Source organism: Trachurus trachurus, assembly GCF_905171665.1.
Source record: "Trachurus trachurus genome assembly, chromosome: 4".
Taxonomy (NCBI): domain Eukaryota; kingdom Metazoa; phylum Chordata; class Actinopteri; order Carangiformes; family Carangidae; genus Trachurus; species Trachurus trachurus.
In genome coordinates, this window is record NC_139898.1 from 28497562 (window position 1) to 28513967 (window position 16406).

The following is a 16406-nucleotide window of genomic DNA, read 5'->3' on the forward strand; positions in this document are numbered from 1 at the left end:
ATATAACTAAAGATAAAATAAATATCCAATAACAGATTCTTAACTATTTAGAACAAAATCTCAATAAGGCAATATTAGAAATGAAGGGTTGACATTCCAGTTTATTGTGATGTACAAAATGAACAAACTATAGTAACAATACTTAAGAAACAGATAATGCAACACACTCGATGTGTGGGAGCTCTGCTAAGCAGATCAACTCAAAGTGAGGTTCTTGCTCTTTCCCTTAAGTATCCAACCAGAACAGAGACACTTCTAATAACTTATATAATAATAATTATACACATAACAATCAGGACTTTGCATGGAGACACTATTCGCATCTGGAGACCTTTGATCATCAGGGGGACTTTTCATATGACAATTAATCACCTACACCTTTATGCTTTTTGCACTGAGACACTTCAGAGTGATTAGAGACAGTCATCAAATGGTAAAAACTCTAACAAAGATAATTGATTAAATCACTAATAACCAAAGGGTGTAAAGACACAAAGTGGTTAAATCCAGTCTGGGGTAAAACTTCCATTGTTTCAGAGACAACATTTCATTTCAGGGTGGGGGTCTGACTGACTGTCTGACTACATCATCAACGCCGCTGATCTACGCTATTATTTCTATAAATCAGATTTTTGTTGCACGGTGTACTTTTACTATTTTCTCACCCTCATTTATGTAGTAGCCTACCTATCACACAATGTTAAACCATAACCACAGTCTGTCCTTATAACCTTAATTTTTAACCATTGGCATTTCATAAAATAAATTAAATGTATTTCTCCTGCACCTGGTTATGTAGAGAGACAATTTACCATGTGCACAACATTTTTAGGGAAATAAGAAGGCATGAATAAGCAGGGCCGTTGCTAGGAATTCTGGGCCCCCTTAAAGAATACTAAAGTGGGCCCATCCCCCTAACTTTTCCTTTTTTTTTCTTAGACTACGTATGTATTATCGTTTTTTATTTAGCCTTCTTTGTTTTGATGCTAATGCAGCATTACACTGCAAAAACTCAAGTATCTTAGCAAGAATATTTGTCTTATTTCTAGTCAAAATGTAATTTCTAGTCAAAACAAATCTCATTATACTTAAAATAAGACACATCATATTTAAAGTACCTTGTTTTTAGACACTTTTTACTTGTTTCAAGCATATTTTCACTTGGAATAAGTAGAAAAAATCTGATAGTGGAGCAAGTTTTTCTTCCTTATTACAAGCTCAAAAAACTTACTTTCACTGGCAGATTTTTCTATTTATTGTGAATTTAAGTGAAAATGATCTAAAAACAAGTTAATTTTTAGGTAATGCGTCTTATTTTAAGTGGAAAGAGATTAGTTTTGACTAGAAATGAGACATTTGGACAAGAAATAAGACAAATATTCTTGGAAAGATGTTGAGTTTTTACAGTGTACTATGAGTATTAGTCAAGGTCTGTGCTGCTGATGGGACATGGGTGGGGTCCTGCAGGACAGGAGGAGGAGGGATGTGGACAAGCTCAGAAATAATCTCATCATTGCATTTGCATGATGATGAAGTCATCATGTCACCGGCCTGTGTTAAACAATGTGTAAACGCATGTTTTTTAAAGGCCTCAGTATAATGGGAGGTTTTTTTCTCTGTTGTCGTTGAGTTATCGCGCAGTCACGCGTCCCCACCCACCAACACACACACACTCTGTGCTCAGTATAAACGAGGTAAATCACTACCGAAGCGCAGTCTCTCTCTCACACACACACACACCGAGAGGTCCCACTTTGTCGGGTGTTTTAGGGATTTTTTTATTTTATTCTTTACTTTCACTTATCAGCCTCTGCCTGTTTTCTAACTTTCAGTTTCAGCAGTGCAGTTGAGCCGCAGCAGCAGGACGAACACCAGGTAAACAAATCATTTATTCTGATATAATATGGGCTACGATGTTATTTCTCACCAGCGTGTGTGTTATGTAAGGTTTAAAGGCGTGTACAGGTTTGTAGTGGATGTTTATATTTCCGGGTGTCGACCACCGCCTGGACGCTGTTTTTGCACAAAACGACGCTCGGTGCTTTAAAAAAAAAACGCGTTAAATGAAAGTGTTTACAAACCAACGTGATCTGCTAACACCGTGCAGTGTTAGGCTGTAGCCTCCCTTCACTGAAATGAATGGATTTAACGAAACCAGCTGGTGAACTGGTACTGGTGGTAGGCTACTGACCTGTGTGGAGACCCCTCACTGCCGAGTCATGGCATGTTCACGCAAACCGGATGCAAACTCAAATTTACCTTTTTTTCCTCTACATGTTACGCACATTAGGTTTTTGCAGGTAGTGAATGATTGTGTTGTATGTGTCAAAGCTTTTTATCCCAATGTTTGTTTGTGTTTGCATTTTTGATACTCAACAGCTGATAAATTGTGTGAAGACAGCTACAGAGATGAAACTCAACTACAGTTAGTTAAAGGGATAGTTCACCCAAAATTCAAATTTCACTCATTATCTGCTCACCCTCACACTAAGGGCTGGGAGAAGTTTCAGAGTCCTCCGTGCCTTCTCTGAGTTACAGCGGGGGTCCGTGCAGCACTGCGTGTCCATATGACGGTTGCGAACGGAGCTCACTTTTCTTTGTCCAAAAAGACATACCAAAAAACATCCAAATAGTGCTCGTCTGTAATGTCCCTCTTGTAATGAAGCCCCAACATGAGAAATTGTTCCGAAAAAAATTAAATGAGTATATATTTTAAGCTTGTTTGTAGCGGAAGCTCCTCTTCCTGGTCCGTCCAAATCTCGTGAGATTTGCGCCGGCGTCAGTAATCGCACTGACAAGACCCAAAGAGATGCGTTTAATGTGACATTTTCTTTCATATAAACACCATTACATGGGCTCATTTGTGTTTAGATTGAAGTCTGTTTTGACATGCATGGGATTTCAAATGTTTTGCTTTTTTTGTTTTTATTAATCTCAGGACAACCAAGCAGTAACCACACCACGTAGTCAGCCATGGCCGCCATCAGCAGCTCAAACACAAGTTTTGCCTTGGACCTTTTCCGGACTCTGAGCCAAGCAAACCCCAAGGGGAATCTGTTCATCTCCCCGTTCAGCATCAGCTCAGCTCTGGCCATGGTTTACCTGGGAGCCAAAGGAGACACGGCTGCTCAGATGGCACAGGTGAGTCATCGGCGTCGCACACGCACGCAGCACCTCCTCCATTCATGACACCGTGTCATTTTAGTGTGATTTGTAGCCCAGTTGTAAAGAATGAAGTCTAGTCATCCGGGCTTCCGTAGCCATAAAACAAGTTCAACGCTTCAAGTTCAGGTGTGTCTCTACAATAGGCACAGACCTAAAGGTGTGGCACAGCTGCACTTTGGCCTCAATAAACTCCTCTGGAACAACGTACTGTATGCCCTGTTCTCTGAAAACCAGAGGGCTGTAGTTCCACATTCAGGTCAAGTTTCTGCGGTTTCATGACATCTGTTTGGGGAAATCCCTACTTCTATATTATAAATGTGCCATATTTATACAAATGGTGCGGATAGAGTTCACACACTATGAAACATCCAGATACCTCCATACTGCTCGTCTGTACTGACCCAAGTGTCCTGAAGCCGCCACATGAAAAAGTTGTTAAAATATCAATTTGATGTTTGTTCGTTGTAAACCATTGGATGTATGATGTAAACATGGAAGAACATCTCACAGCAAATCTTGCGCAGCCACTGGAAGCTACTGGGTACTAACTATGCCCCCTGCATATAGTACCTAGTCCCCCCTTCGGAAACAATCACAGCGTGTAAATATCTTGTCTGACACCTTGGTCAAAGTTATCTGAGAGCTCGAGTCTCCTGGGTTTCCCATTCTTTTGCAGGCTGCTACTTTGTTTCCCTTTTTCACTCTAAAGTTGTTGAAAACAAAAATAATACACTAATATTACTTAAAATATTGTAAAAGAGTGTTTCATGTTTAACTTTATGCTTTTTGGAGATCGTTTCAACTTCCACATTAACAGAAATTTTGACCAGAGGTGCCCAAACTTTTGAATGACCCTGTATAGTATATAGAGAGCACGTACAGGCACATATGAAAAATTAAATACATTAAAACTACAAACTAATCATTACAACTACAGTAAACATAATGGAGTCAGATGTAAACCTCCAGCATAACGAGGGAAAGAATCACACCGGACTGACGTAGTAATGTAATATGATAATTAGTGTATTTATTGTAATTTCTTCTTCCTCTAACGTCGTGTGTTACTCCATCCTCCGACAACAGGCGCTGTCCTTCGGCTCGGGTGAGGGCGTCCACGCAGACTTTGAGACCCTGAACGCCGACGTCAACTCACCGTCTGCGTCGTACATCCTGAAAACAGCCAACCGTCTCTACGGAGATAAGACGGCCAACTTCCTCACGGTGAGTTTTCACAGAAGGCGTAATAGGTGAACATGAGCGAGTCAATGACCCGAACTGACGAGACGTCGCGCCTCCTCTGCCTCCTCTCCTCTCCTCTCCACTTCTCTCCTCGCAGAAATTCCTCGACGCCACACAGAAGCACTACCAGGCAGACCTGAGGGCGGTGGATTTCATCGGGGCTGCAGAGGCGTGCCGAGGGGAGATCAACAGCTGGGTCGAGGAGCAGACAGAGAGTGAGCATTTACATCTTAACTGAACCATGAAATTCACTCGTTCAGCTCGTGCAGCGATAAACCATTACAACTGTCTTCTGTGAGTCTGTGTTCAGTGGTTGCATTGTCTTTACTTCTTTTCCAGATAAGATTAAAGATCTCCTGAAGCCAGGAACAGTCAACTCGATGACGAGACTGGCTCTGGTCAACGCCATCTACTTCAAGGGAAGCTGGAAGCATCGCTTTGATGAAGCAAACACCAAGGAGATGGACTTTAAAGTCACCAAGGTGAAAACAAATGCTCACATTTAAAGGGATGGTTCAACATTTTGGTAAATTGGCCCATTGCCATAATCCCTATAGTTTTAGGAGTAGGTTTGTTACCTTTATTTAAAGGTGCAAGCTATTTGTAGAACGGCGGAGCAGAGCCGCGAGCTGCTCAGAGCTACGCTACGTTTCCCTCATCAAGCTCATCAAATGTACAATCCAACAACTCCAAAACGCTGTTGTGGACAAGTTGTGACCTGCACATTCACCACGCTATGAGATAATAACAGAACGTTACGAGACAGAGTTGTTTTAGAGGGAAATTCATGTAAAACTGCTGATGCGCGTTGCCTTCAGGGACAGTTTTTCATCAAGCAGTCTCTGAATTTACCTCTAAAACGACTCTGTCCCGTAACGTTCTGTTATTATCTCATAGCGTGGTGAATGTGCAGGTCACAACTTGTCCACCAGAGCGTTTTGGAGTTGTTGGATTGTGTATTTGATGAGTTTGATGAGGGAAACCAAGAAATCCCATGAGCCTCCGTAGCGTAGCTCTGAGCAGCTCACGGCTCTGCTCCGCCGTTCTAAAAATAGCTTGCACCGACAATTAAAGGTAACGAACCTACTGCTATGAATATAGAGATTATGGCAATGGGCCAATTTAAACACAGAAAACATAATTTTACTTGAAAACAGACATCCTGATAACTTGTCTGTGTGTCCTGTGTGTGTTAGCTCGAGACCAAGCCGGTCCAGATGATGCACCAGATGAGGAAGCTGCCGTACAACTACATTCCCGAACATGATCTCCAGATCCTGGAGCTGCCGTATGTGAAGGAGGAGCTCAGCATGTTCATCCTGTTGCCTGGAGACAAGTCACTCTCTAAGGTTGTTGAGATGATGATAACGTTTTATATCCAAATGTGACATCGCAATGTTTTTATGTTGTTGTTTTTTTTCCCCGTTCCCAATTCTTACTGTTAAAGGGACAACGAGGAGTTTTGGAAAAGTGAAGCGTTTTCACACTACATTTATGAGCCTCCGCGCACCGTGAAATTCTTTGAGCGGCGCAAGACAGACTCATGTTTTCATTCATCAATAATTAAAGTCAGAGGTTGGAAGACGATCACATACCGTCGTAGTTCCGACCATAAACGGCGATTCGGCGGCGTTGTTCTCATGACTCGCCACGAAACCGAAAGTAAAGAAACGCAGGTCAGCTCGACCAGCATTTTCGCCACCACTAATAATAACAAAATAACGATAGAGACAAAACGATATATTTATCGAAAATGGGCCCAATAACAAGTGTGGGTAGCGTAGATTCATCCACATTAACGTGAGACTTTTTTATAACCAAATAGAAACTCCTCGTTGTCCCTTTAAATGTTTTTATGTAAAGCACATTGAGTTGCCCCTTGGTAAGAAATCCACTATATAAATAAAGCTGCCTTGCCTAATAAACATGGGTTTGAGATAGTCAATAACATGTATGTGTCGTGTTGCAGGTGGAGAAAGCGCTAACCCTAGAGAGGCTGGATGAATGGACCAACAGGGAGATGATGGACGTCCACTCAGAGGTCATCGTTCACCTGCCGAAGTTCAAGCTGGAGGAAGACTACGAGCTGAACGAGCCTCTGGCCAAACTGGGCATGACGGACGTGTTCTGCTCGGCAAAGGCTGACCTGTCCGACATGAACGGGGAAGGAGGACTCTTCCTGTCCACGGTGGCCCACAAAACCTTCGTGGAGGTGAACGAGGAGGGCACGGAGGCGGCCGCGGCCACCGCCGGCATGGTGTCGTTCTGTATGTTGAGGGAGGAGCACTTCATGGCGGACCACCCCTTCCTCTTCTTCATCAGGCACAACAAGACCAAGTCCATCCTCTTCTTCGGCAGGTTCTCGTCTCCTCAGTAGACAGAACCAGAGGATGTCGGGCCACCACAAATTAAAGAAAATATAATTGTGATTATGATGTTTTTGCTAATGAAAGTATTTATATCTTCTTTTGCACATTGTAGATTTAGCTTATAATTACTGAAGAGGTTTGATTACTTTTGATTAATTAATGGATTGTAATATTGGTTTTGATATTGGGATCTCTGTAGTCTAAAGGATGAGCCACTTACAGTATATCATAGATATAAAACATATAGATAATGTAAAGTGGCGCACTCCAATGAAATGTGTTCAGTTGCTTTAGACTTTTTCACCTGCTGTTTTCAGTGTGTAAAATGAAATAAAATCCTATTCACCTGTTATGTTTGAGTGTCAGCAAGAATCTCAGAAGACAAAATAACATTTGATGAGAGTCAAGATTTCACATAGTTTGTCAAATCAGTTATCTCAAAGCCTCTTGAAATGGAATATAGAAAACTTAATTTGCTAAATTGATCCTAAAAAGTTGTTCCCCCCCCCCCCCCCCCCCCCCACAAACAAGCTTTGATTCATTCAATCAACCAAAAGGCCACTGGTGTAGCATGCACATGTGGCACACAGGCAAAAAAATAAATAAATGTCCAAACAATGCCATTGCACTTTCTCTGATTTATATATCCACGAAAAAAGAAAGAAAATCATGCTCCCTGCTAAAACAACAATGTGCCCACATAAGTGCATACTGGTCCTAAATCAATACCTTTATTAAACAAAATACTAGTTTAACAAACTAACTTTGCTAGACATGCCAACACTATAAAGAGACTATAGACTAACAAAAGAGGGTATTAAAAAAAGACAAATAAATTAATCCAAACTCAAACAGACGAGTAAATAGCTCCTAGAAAGGTAAAATGTTCACTTTTATAATATTTCATGCTTTGTGTTTTGACCCACAGTGGCTTTTTAGTTTTTAATTTGTGTTTTAAATGTGCCAACTCTCCTTCTCTCCACTAAGGGGCAGTGTCAGTTAAAAAATAATACACAACAGTAGGCCTATGTGGGCGATTCCACCAAAAGAGTGCCATTTCTGTCCCCAGCATATTAAATGTATAAAAACATGTAATATTATAATATAAATTGCATTTGATTAATAAACAAAGCACCATACACATGAATCACTGTAGAAATTAAAGATATACAATTTTTAATTACTATAAAAAGGCTTTCAAAACACTGAAACATAGCTTTTGTTGCATGTCCCCAGAGCCAAACGCTATAGTTTACCACAATGCATAATGAATAAAATCCTTCTAAAATCTAATTTTTTTTTGCATATTAGTGTGACTTTATATTATATCTACACTTATATAACATTTTTTAAATTAAAACTCACATTTCTTTCCACCAGTGACATGTTCTGCTGGAAGTGACATCATTTGGGTCTTTTGAAAGTCATGGGAAGACCAAAATTAAATTTTGTAATTTATTTTTCCTGAAATTGAATGATATATGACCCTGACATATAGCTATGTCAGGGTCGGTCACTCTTAAAACTCATTCCTGTTACCTAAATTATCTCTAGACAGTGTTTGTTGATATCAAAAGTAAAATATTCAGTTAAATCCTAAGAATGTGCTCTGTGTGCTCAAGCTATTAGTATAGATGCTATTTGGCTGGATTTCACACAATTGCTGATTTTATGCTAAAAACTCATTGCTGTTACCCTCATTGCTGTTACTCATTCTTCAAAAATGCAATGATAAAAGCAGCAATAAATTAAATAAAGTAGCCTGGGATTGACCAGTACTCATTTTGAATGAGTAATGTGTATATTAAAAAATTCTATACTGAAATGAAATGAAAAATGAAGTTTAATTTTTAAGAGTTACAATGAGCAAATGGCACTCTTTTGGCGGAATGACCCATGTTACAATCTCTTTAGATTCTGTTATAAACCCATAAAATCTAATGAAAAACATGTCAACATTTCCTCAAGCGCAAAATAAACAAAAATAATCTAAATCTGTAACATTTTTTTTAAAATCACTAAAATCATCTATAAATATAAATTAAATTAATATTTAGTTTCATTCATGTGCAAAGAAATATTCGTTAATAGACCTTTATTTTGAAGGTTGAAGACCGGATGTGGAGTATTTACATTGACAACGCTTTCCTCTCGTGCATGTGTGAGAGAGTGAGGGTGTGTGTGCGCGTGCAGTCTACAGCTAACTGGTGAGTAACAGTTACTTTACATATGTTATTTACGTTACTCTTTGCACCGGCGCGAGGTAGTACTATACATTCTGTCTGAAATTATGAATGAACGTGACCGTTGCCTAACAACAACTTTGGCTAATGGCGTTAGCTTGTGTGGCTAACAGCTAAGTACATGACAGCATCTAGTGTCTGTGCAGAGGAGCTACTTAGTTAGTTAGTTAGTTACCCACGGAGACAAGCAGGTAACAAGTTACAGGTGGACTTGGGGGTATCGTATCAATTTAAACTGTGTCTAAAAACAGAGCAGCTAGTTGGCAAAAATAAGCTACAGCTAGTTAGCTGCTTCAGGTTGGACTCAGGTATGATACCGTTAGCTGTCCAACTTCCTTTGTGGTTGCCCTCACATGCACATCTAACACATATGTACATGCAAAAAAATTCATTATGTACGTGAGGTTTACCTGAGCTTTCAGGCAAATGACGTGGCATTTAAATATTAGGACCATTCCCAGTAAAAAAGCATTTAAGAAACATGTAAAGTCACTTTTTAGACTTAAGAGTTAATCTTTCATGTTATCATTTTGAGAACTTTCTCTTTCTTTCCCTTTTTCTTTCTTTTTATTGTAACTGGATCTGTGTATTGTTATTTTATTTTATTATTTTGAGAACTATCTTTTTCTTTTCCTTTATCCTTTCTTTTATTGTAACTGGATCTGTGTATGTTTTGTAACTGGATCTGTGTATTATTATTTTATTTTGTACTTTTGAAAAGGACCCCAGGAAGACTAGCCTGGCGTTTGTTCGTCTGCTAATGGGGATCCTCAATAAACATAAACATAAACATAAACATTCAGCTCTGCAAACAGCTGAGTGGTTACTTTACAGCTTTATGATACACACCTGTCCTGTACACACAACAGCTGCACTGTTAACTATGAGTATCCGGGGCGAGGAAGACATGAATAAAGCATGTTTATAAAGCTAAATTCAGATTCAGGATTACTTTATTTATTCCCTTCTTCAACTTCAACTTCAAACTTCAAACAACTTTATTAATCCCACCAGGGGCAATTGATTTCAGCAGCTTGCACAGTCCAAAAAGAAACACAGTACACACAATAAATACATATAAAAGATAAGGTAAATAAATAGAATAGGATGCCAAGGAAACATTGTTGTCAAAGATCAGTTGAATAAGAGAATAATACATAAGTTGCTCTGAATTTATTGTATGTAAAGTGTCTTTGAGCTTCTGGAAAAGCGCTTATAAATAAAATGTATTATTATTATTATTATGTTTGACCAATAAAATGTGCATGGTAAGAGGAATAAAATCATTATAAAGAATTTAAGAGGCGAATAGCAGAGGGGATAAAGGATTTTAAAAAACAGTTTGTCTTGCAGACAGGTGAGACATAGCGATGACCTGAGGGCAACAGAGATAATTCACTTGACAGCACGTGACCAGGAGAAGCCAAAATATTATTTACTTTCCTCAAAGTTTGTCGGTCACAAAAACTGTTCAGGTCCCTGAGTTTCACTCCGGTGATCTTGGAACAGGTTTTTATAATGCTGTACAAGCTGTTTTTATCTTTCACTCTGAGGCTGGGAAACCAGCAGATACAAACTTCTTTGTTACAAACTCCGGAATAGTTGGATAAATCAACACAAAGTGAGATAGTTGAATGAAATATTTTAAGATTAAGATATAATAATAAGATAAAATAGAGTAAGAATAAATAAAAAATCACATAGCCTATGTAGGCTACATGTACAATGGTGTTTAGTCTACTCAGACTGTTAGAGTTCAGAGTTAAGACATTATATCACTTGGCTCATAATGGACAACTTTTGAGTGTATCAGAAAACTTCAATTCACATTTTATCAATACATTTGTTTTTTTTGTTTTTATCAGTTTATCAGTTCTAATCTGGGTCCAGGCATAGACAGATTAATAAAAAAACTGAGCACAGATAAGTAAAAATCCCCCTCACCTCCTATACCGGACCGGTCTCCCAGGCCAAAAGAGAGACATTTTTACTACAGTCATGGCTATGGTTGTGTAGGTAGCAACTAAAACCTGTACTTTAGCACTACTGGCTGCGAACTGTTGGTATGTACTAATTGTTTTGACGTGTACATTTACTTATCACAAAATTTAACTTATTATAACCGAGCACGGTCGAAAACTGTTTGTCTCTTTCTCTCACAATCAGCAGCACCTGAGCAAACTGACAACAATCACCTCAGATAACCTGACACCGTGACCGCAGGCCGGGCCAGCCTCAGCCTCAGGTCTTATCAATTAAAAAAAACAAGAACGAAATACAGCACCCTCGCTGTTTTGAAAAATGAAATCTGGCTCCTCCAGGTTTCGATGTCAGTTATTGTCTTGTTTGTGCTTGTTTTGCATCTTTTCATTGTTAGTATTTTGTTTCTCTCCCCGCTTTTGTGGTCTTCTAATGGGACTCTGTGACTGTCATACAAAAAATATTAGATTACTTTGCAACCCAAGGAATCAGGCGGTCCCTGGATCTTTTAGGTCGTTCCAATACAACCCAATTTGAAACAGTTTCTTCTATTTATTCTAATTTTAGTAGTTTATCTCAATAACATATGGACATACCTAATTTATATGAATGTATATGTATTTTTCTTACTGGATACTTGAATTTCCTCTGGGATCAATAAAGTATCTCTAAGTCTATGTCTATGTGTGTTTCTGGGTTATATTTACTGATTAATCACGTAGCTAAGAATTATTAGGGAATCACTGTCACAGCTCCGATATAAATTAATTAATTGTTTGGATGAATTAGGCTGATCATTTGTTGTCCAACATTCAAGTTATCACATTGCACGTGGTATTGAAAAGGTATTACATTTGATTCGGTCCATCCTGTAATTGTTCCTGTGTAATGAAAGCTTCTTCAAGGTCTTTACTTATTGTTCTAAATTACAGATCAATAACAGAACCTTTGTGTGCCTGTTTTTTTTTTGTAGATGAACGGTCAGGATAATAATCACACCAGCCCAATGAGGGTGTTGGTGACAGGAGGCTCTGGCTTGGTGGGCAGGGCCATACAGCACGTGGTCAAGGAGGAGGGGGGGGCCAAGGAGGGGGAAGAGTGGATATTCCTCTCCTCCAAAGATGCCGACCTCATGTGAGAGCCGCCTACACCTGTTTTTAATTATTGAGGTGTTGGTTATGTACAAACTCACCATGACTCAGAGAGACTGTTTTCATGTTGTGTCTGACCTCGCTGCAGGAAAATGGAGGAGACACGAGCGGTGTTCGAGAAACATCGGCCGACCCACGTCATCCACCTGGCGGCGATGGTTGGAGGGCTTTTCAAGAACATGAAGTACAACCTGGACTTCTGGGTACGGGGAAGTTGTTCTTCTGCTATCACACACTGCTTATAACTTTGAACAGTTGTATTGACGGTAAAAAAAAATCGAATTGAAAGACCTTTTGCAGATTATTCCATGTACGGTATGTTGCATTATAAAAGAAAGGTTTTTAATTTTCTATTTCCTCCAGAGGAACAACATCTACATAAATGACAACGTGCTGCAGGCGGCACATGAGATGAACGTCGTCAGGGTGGTGTCATGCTTATCCACCTGCATCTTTCCAGATAAGACCACCTATCCTATCGATGAGACCATGGTGAGTGTCTCTTAAAGGGATAGTTCAACATTTTGGCAAATTGGCCCATTGCCATAATCCATGTAGTTTTAGGAGTAGGTTCGTTACCCTTAATTGTCGGTGCAAGCTATTTTTAGAACGGTGGAGCAGAGCCGCGAGATGCTCAGAGCTACGCTACGGAGGCTAATGGGATTTCTTGGTTTCCCTCATCAAACTCATCAAATACACAATCCAACAGCTCCAAAGAGTGGTTTTCGAGGCAAATGCAGACAAACAGCCTCCGACGGGAACGCACATAAGGGGTTTTGCATGAATTTACCTCAAAAACAACTCTGTCTCCGTTATTATCTCATAGCGTGGTGAATGTGCAGGTCACAACTTGTCCACCAGAGCGTTTTGGAGTTGTTGGATTGTGTATTTGATGAGTTTGATGAGGGAAACCAAGGAATCCCATGAGCCTCCATAGCGTAGCTCTGAGCAGCTCTCGGCTCTGCTCCGCCGTTCTAAAAACAGCTTGGGCCAATTTGCCAAAATGTTGAACTATCCCTTTAAATTCACACCTTTGCAGCTTTGATGTGTCTTTTTTTTTTTTTTTTTTTTTTCGTAAATGCCCACTAACTTCCCTTTATCAACTTTGCACCAGATCCACAACGGTCCGCCTCATAAGTCAAACTTTGGCTATGCCTATGCAAAGAGAATGATTGATGTTTACAACAGGTATGTCAACTGAATCTGCTGTTTTTATAATCTGTCCAGTTGAATTTATCCAAATCTAGTCGCATGAATTAGAGGTGTGGGTTTGTTTGTGTTTGTTCCACAGGGGGTATCAGGAGCAGTACGGGAGGTGCTACACAGCCGTGATTCCCACCAATGTGTTCGGTCCTCATGACAACTTCAGCATCGAGGACGGTCACGTGCTGCCCGGCCTCATCCACAAAGCCTACATCGCTCACAGTGAGGCTCATTCTTTCTCATACATGGTGCCGATACTCAGTAGAAAGTGAATTTATTTTCTTGGCGTGAATTGAATTATAATGAGTGTTTGAATTATAGCGACTTCAACCAAGATGAGTCGCTGAGAGGCTAAGACTGGACCTGGATATGCGAAGAATAATAATGTACTTTCTGTGTGTTGTTAGAGGAGGAGAAGTCCTTGGTGGTGTGGGGCTCCGGCACTCCCAGAAGACAGTTCATCTACTCTTTGGACTTGGCTCGACTCTTCCTGTGGGTGCTGAGGGAGTATCCGGAGGTTGATCCGATCATTCTCTCTGGTGAGTCATCAAACACTTTACTTTGCTTTTTTAAAATGTTTTCATTAACCTTTGTGTATTGTTGGAGCTATTTATTTATTGTTAGTATTTAGTGCTGTTTAGTTTAGTATTTTGTTTAGTGAGTATTTCGTTTTGATTATTCTGAATCAATTTATTTCACCAACACTTGTGGGTGAAAACAACAGAAGCACACAGCAGACAGAGACACAACACAAGGGTGTGGCACGCAAGAGCAAACATTTAAGCAGCAAATATTGGCACACACAGCAGGAAATCAGGTACTGAAGCTGAATTTTAACCGTGGTGTAATAATTACTGTGTTTTGTCTGTTGGTTGCAGTTGGAGAGGAGGATGAAGTGTCCATCAAAGAAGCAGCAGAATCTGTCGTCACGGCGATAGGCTTCAAAGGAGAAGTTATTGTATCCTTTCAATCATGGAAACTATCAGTAACTGATGAAGTGTTATGAGCTGTTGAAGCCGTATCAGTGATTTATAGTTGTAGTCGTTGTTCTGCTCAGCAAAGGTTTTCCAAATCATTCACTTAAAGCAGAAGTAAGCGATCCGGTCGTTTTGGCTAACTTCCTGTCAGCCGATGGAGTTAGCAGTCCCCGCCCTCGTCCCTACGTCACCACATTCACGCGCATCCCTTGGCTGCACACACAGAGAGGACTGCCCCTTTATGCCGTTCTCTCTCCTCATTGGATAAAGGTTGTAGGATACAAGGAAAGTTTTCTCCTCGGCTTACAGCAGAGCAGAGTGACTGACAGACCCGTGTTTCAGACCAAACACTCTATATAAGTGATTGCTGTCGGAAGATATAACTATTTAAAGGGACAACGAGGAGTTTTGGGAAAGTGAAGCGTTTATGAGCCTCCGCGCGCACCGTAAAATTCTTCGACCGGCCCAAGACAGACTCATGTTTTCATTCATCAAGAATTAAAGTCAGAGGTTCAAAGAGGTTCAGTTACCGCCGTAGTTCCGACCATAAACAGCGATTCGGCGGCGTTATTCTCATAACTCGCTGTGAAAGGAAATGCTGGTCGGCTCGCCCAGCATTTCCGCCACCACTAATAATAACAAAATAACGATAGAGACAGAACGATATATTTATCGAAAATGGGCCCATTAACAAGTGTGGGTAGCGTAGATTCATCCACATTAACGTGAGACTTTTTTATAACCAAATAGAAACTCCTCGTTGTCCCTTTAAGACTTATATTAACACTAACATTCCGCTTACTTCTGCTTTAACTTTGAAAAAATTGGCCGATGCACTCTTCTTTTTTTTTAAAGAAGGATTTATAACCCTACAGGCAGCCAGTGCGTTCAGCCAGCTTCAGTCTACTTACAAAACTCAATCTGCTGAGACTTTAAAATTATCCACGGGTGATAAAAGTGCCAAATGTGTGATATTAAATTACGTTACTCACATAAAATGCATAAATTGCGGAACAAAATCTTGTTCACTGTGATTGATCACCCTCTCAACCAAGATACAAATCTGAAATTGAATATCAGACGCTACTGAACTGAATCATAAGTAACAGCTGTTTTCCTGACAGGTATGAAGTCACATGACTACATATGTAAAATATGCAAAATGTATTACTCTTGTTGTGTGTTTCATGTGGTTTTCCTTGACCTCAGACCTGTAGTATGACACAAGTAAAGCAGACGGTCAGTTCAAAAAGACGGCGAGCAATGCAAAGCTGCGGCGCTACCGTCCAGACTTCACCTTCACGCCCTTCAACCAAGGTGAGGATTGTCTTAAAATTAAATTCCTGCATGAGTGTGTGCAAGCAAACGACTATTTGGATGATTCATGAGTTATGCAAAGTACAGCTGGCACAGTGGTTACATCTTCTGTTTGTCCTTACTGGCTCTTCTTGTTTTACCACTTGCAGCCTTAAAGGAAACCTGTGACTGGTTTGTTGCCCATTATGATGAAGCCCGCAAATGAAAACCCCCCCAAAAAAACTCAGCTTCACAAAGTCGGCACAAAATCTCTGTGGATCTGTGACCTGTTCTGAAGGAAGAGAAGATGAATGAAGGAGACGGAGGGAACGACCTGCTTCTGTTACTTCCCATCTTTGCACTCTTGACTGAAGGGACTGAATGTCTCTCACCTTAAACCCACATTTCAGCACCATAGTGAATTATGTTTGCTGAAGACTTGTTTCTCTTTCTATATAATAACCAATCTCTTGTACTTGTAGTCACCATATTCCACTTCTACCGGTTTGTAGTATTTCCAGGGTCTTATTCACTGTTATCATTTTGTTAATCTTTGGAATCCAGGTGCTGGCACAATATTTCATTTCAGCAAGTCTTATTCCGTAAAAATCAGTAATACAGAAAAACACGATTACTTTTACTGTAGGAGAGTTTGGGGATTTTATATTTTATTTTATAGAAGAGCGTTTGGGATGTTAAATAACTCTGCCTTGACCAGAATGGAGGTTAATGGTGTGCTGCTGTTAGACTGGTGACTAGGATTTATTTTCTCCTCCTCCG

The 16406-nt window shown here is 40.0% G+C and overlaps 3 protein-coding genes across 3 annotated transcripts in view; 2 read left to right on the forward strand and 1 right to left on the reverse strand.

Annotated features, from left to right (window-relative positions):
* LOC310985199 (tetratricopeptide repeat protein 14-like) overlaps positions 1 to 16406 on the reverse strand; it is a 408748-nt gene that overhangs the window by 17677 nt on the left and 374665 nt on the right. The window lies entirely within an intron of this gene.
* On the forward strand, positions 1662 to 7128 carry LOC310985047 (leukocyte elastase inhibitor-like). Its single transcript, XM_083970482.1, has 7 exons — positions 1662 to 1875; positions 2939 to 3141; positions 4252 to 4389; positions 4505 to 4622; positions 4747 to 4889; positions 5604 to 5756; positions 6377 to 7128. Exons 2-7 carry the CDS (start codon positions 2974 to 2976, stop codon positions 6782 to 6784), a joined length of 1128 nt encoding a protein of 375 aa, XP_083826608.1. The 5' UTR covers positions 1662 to 1875; positions 2939 to 2973; the 3' UTR covers positions 6785 to 7128.
* Positions 8917 to 16384, forward strand: LOC310984547 (GDP-L-fucose synthase-like). The gene is made up of 10 exons (XM_083969783.1): positions 8917 to 8983; positions 11973 to 12133; positions 12239 to 12353; positions 12514 to 12642; positions 13265 to 13338; positions 13442 to 13575; positions 13761 to 13892; positions 14232 to 14311; positions 15548 to 15647; positions 15797 to 16384. Exons 2-10 carry the CDS (start codon positions 11973 to 11975, stop codon positions 15850 to 15852), a joined length of 981 nt encoding a protein of 326 aa, XP_083825909.1. The 5' UTR covers positions 8917 to 8983; the 3' UTR covers positions 15853 to 16384.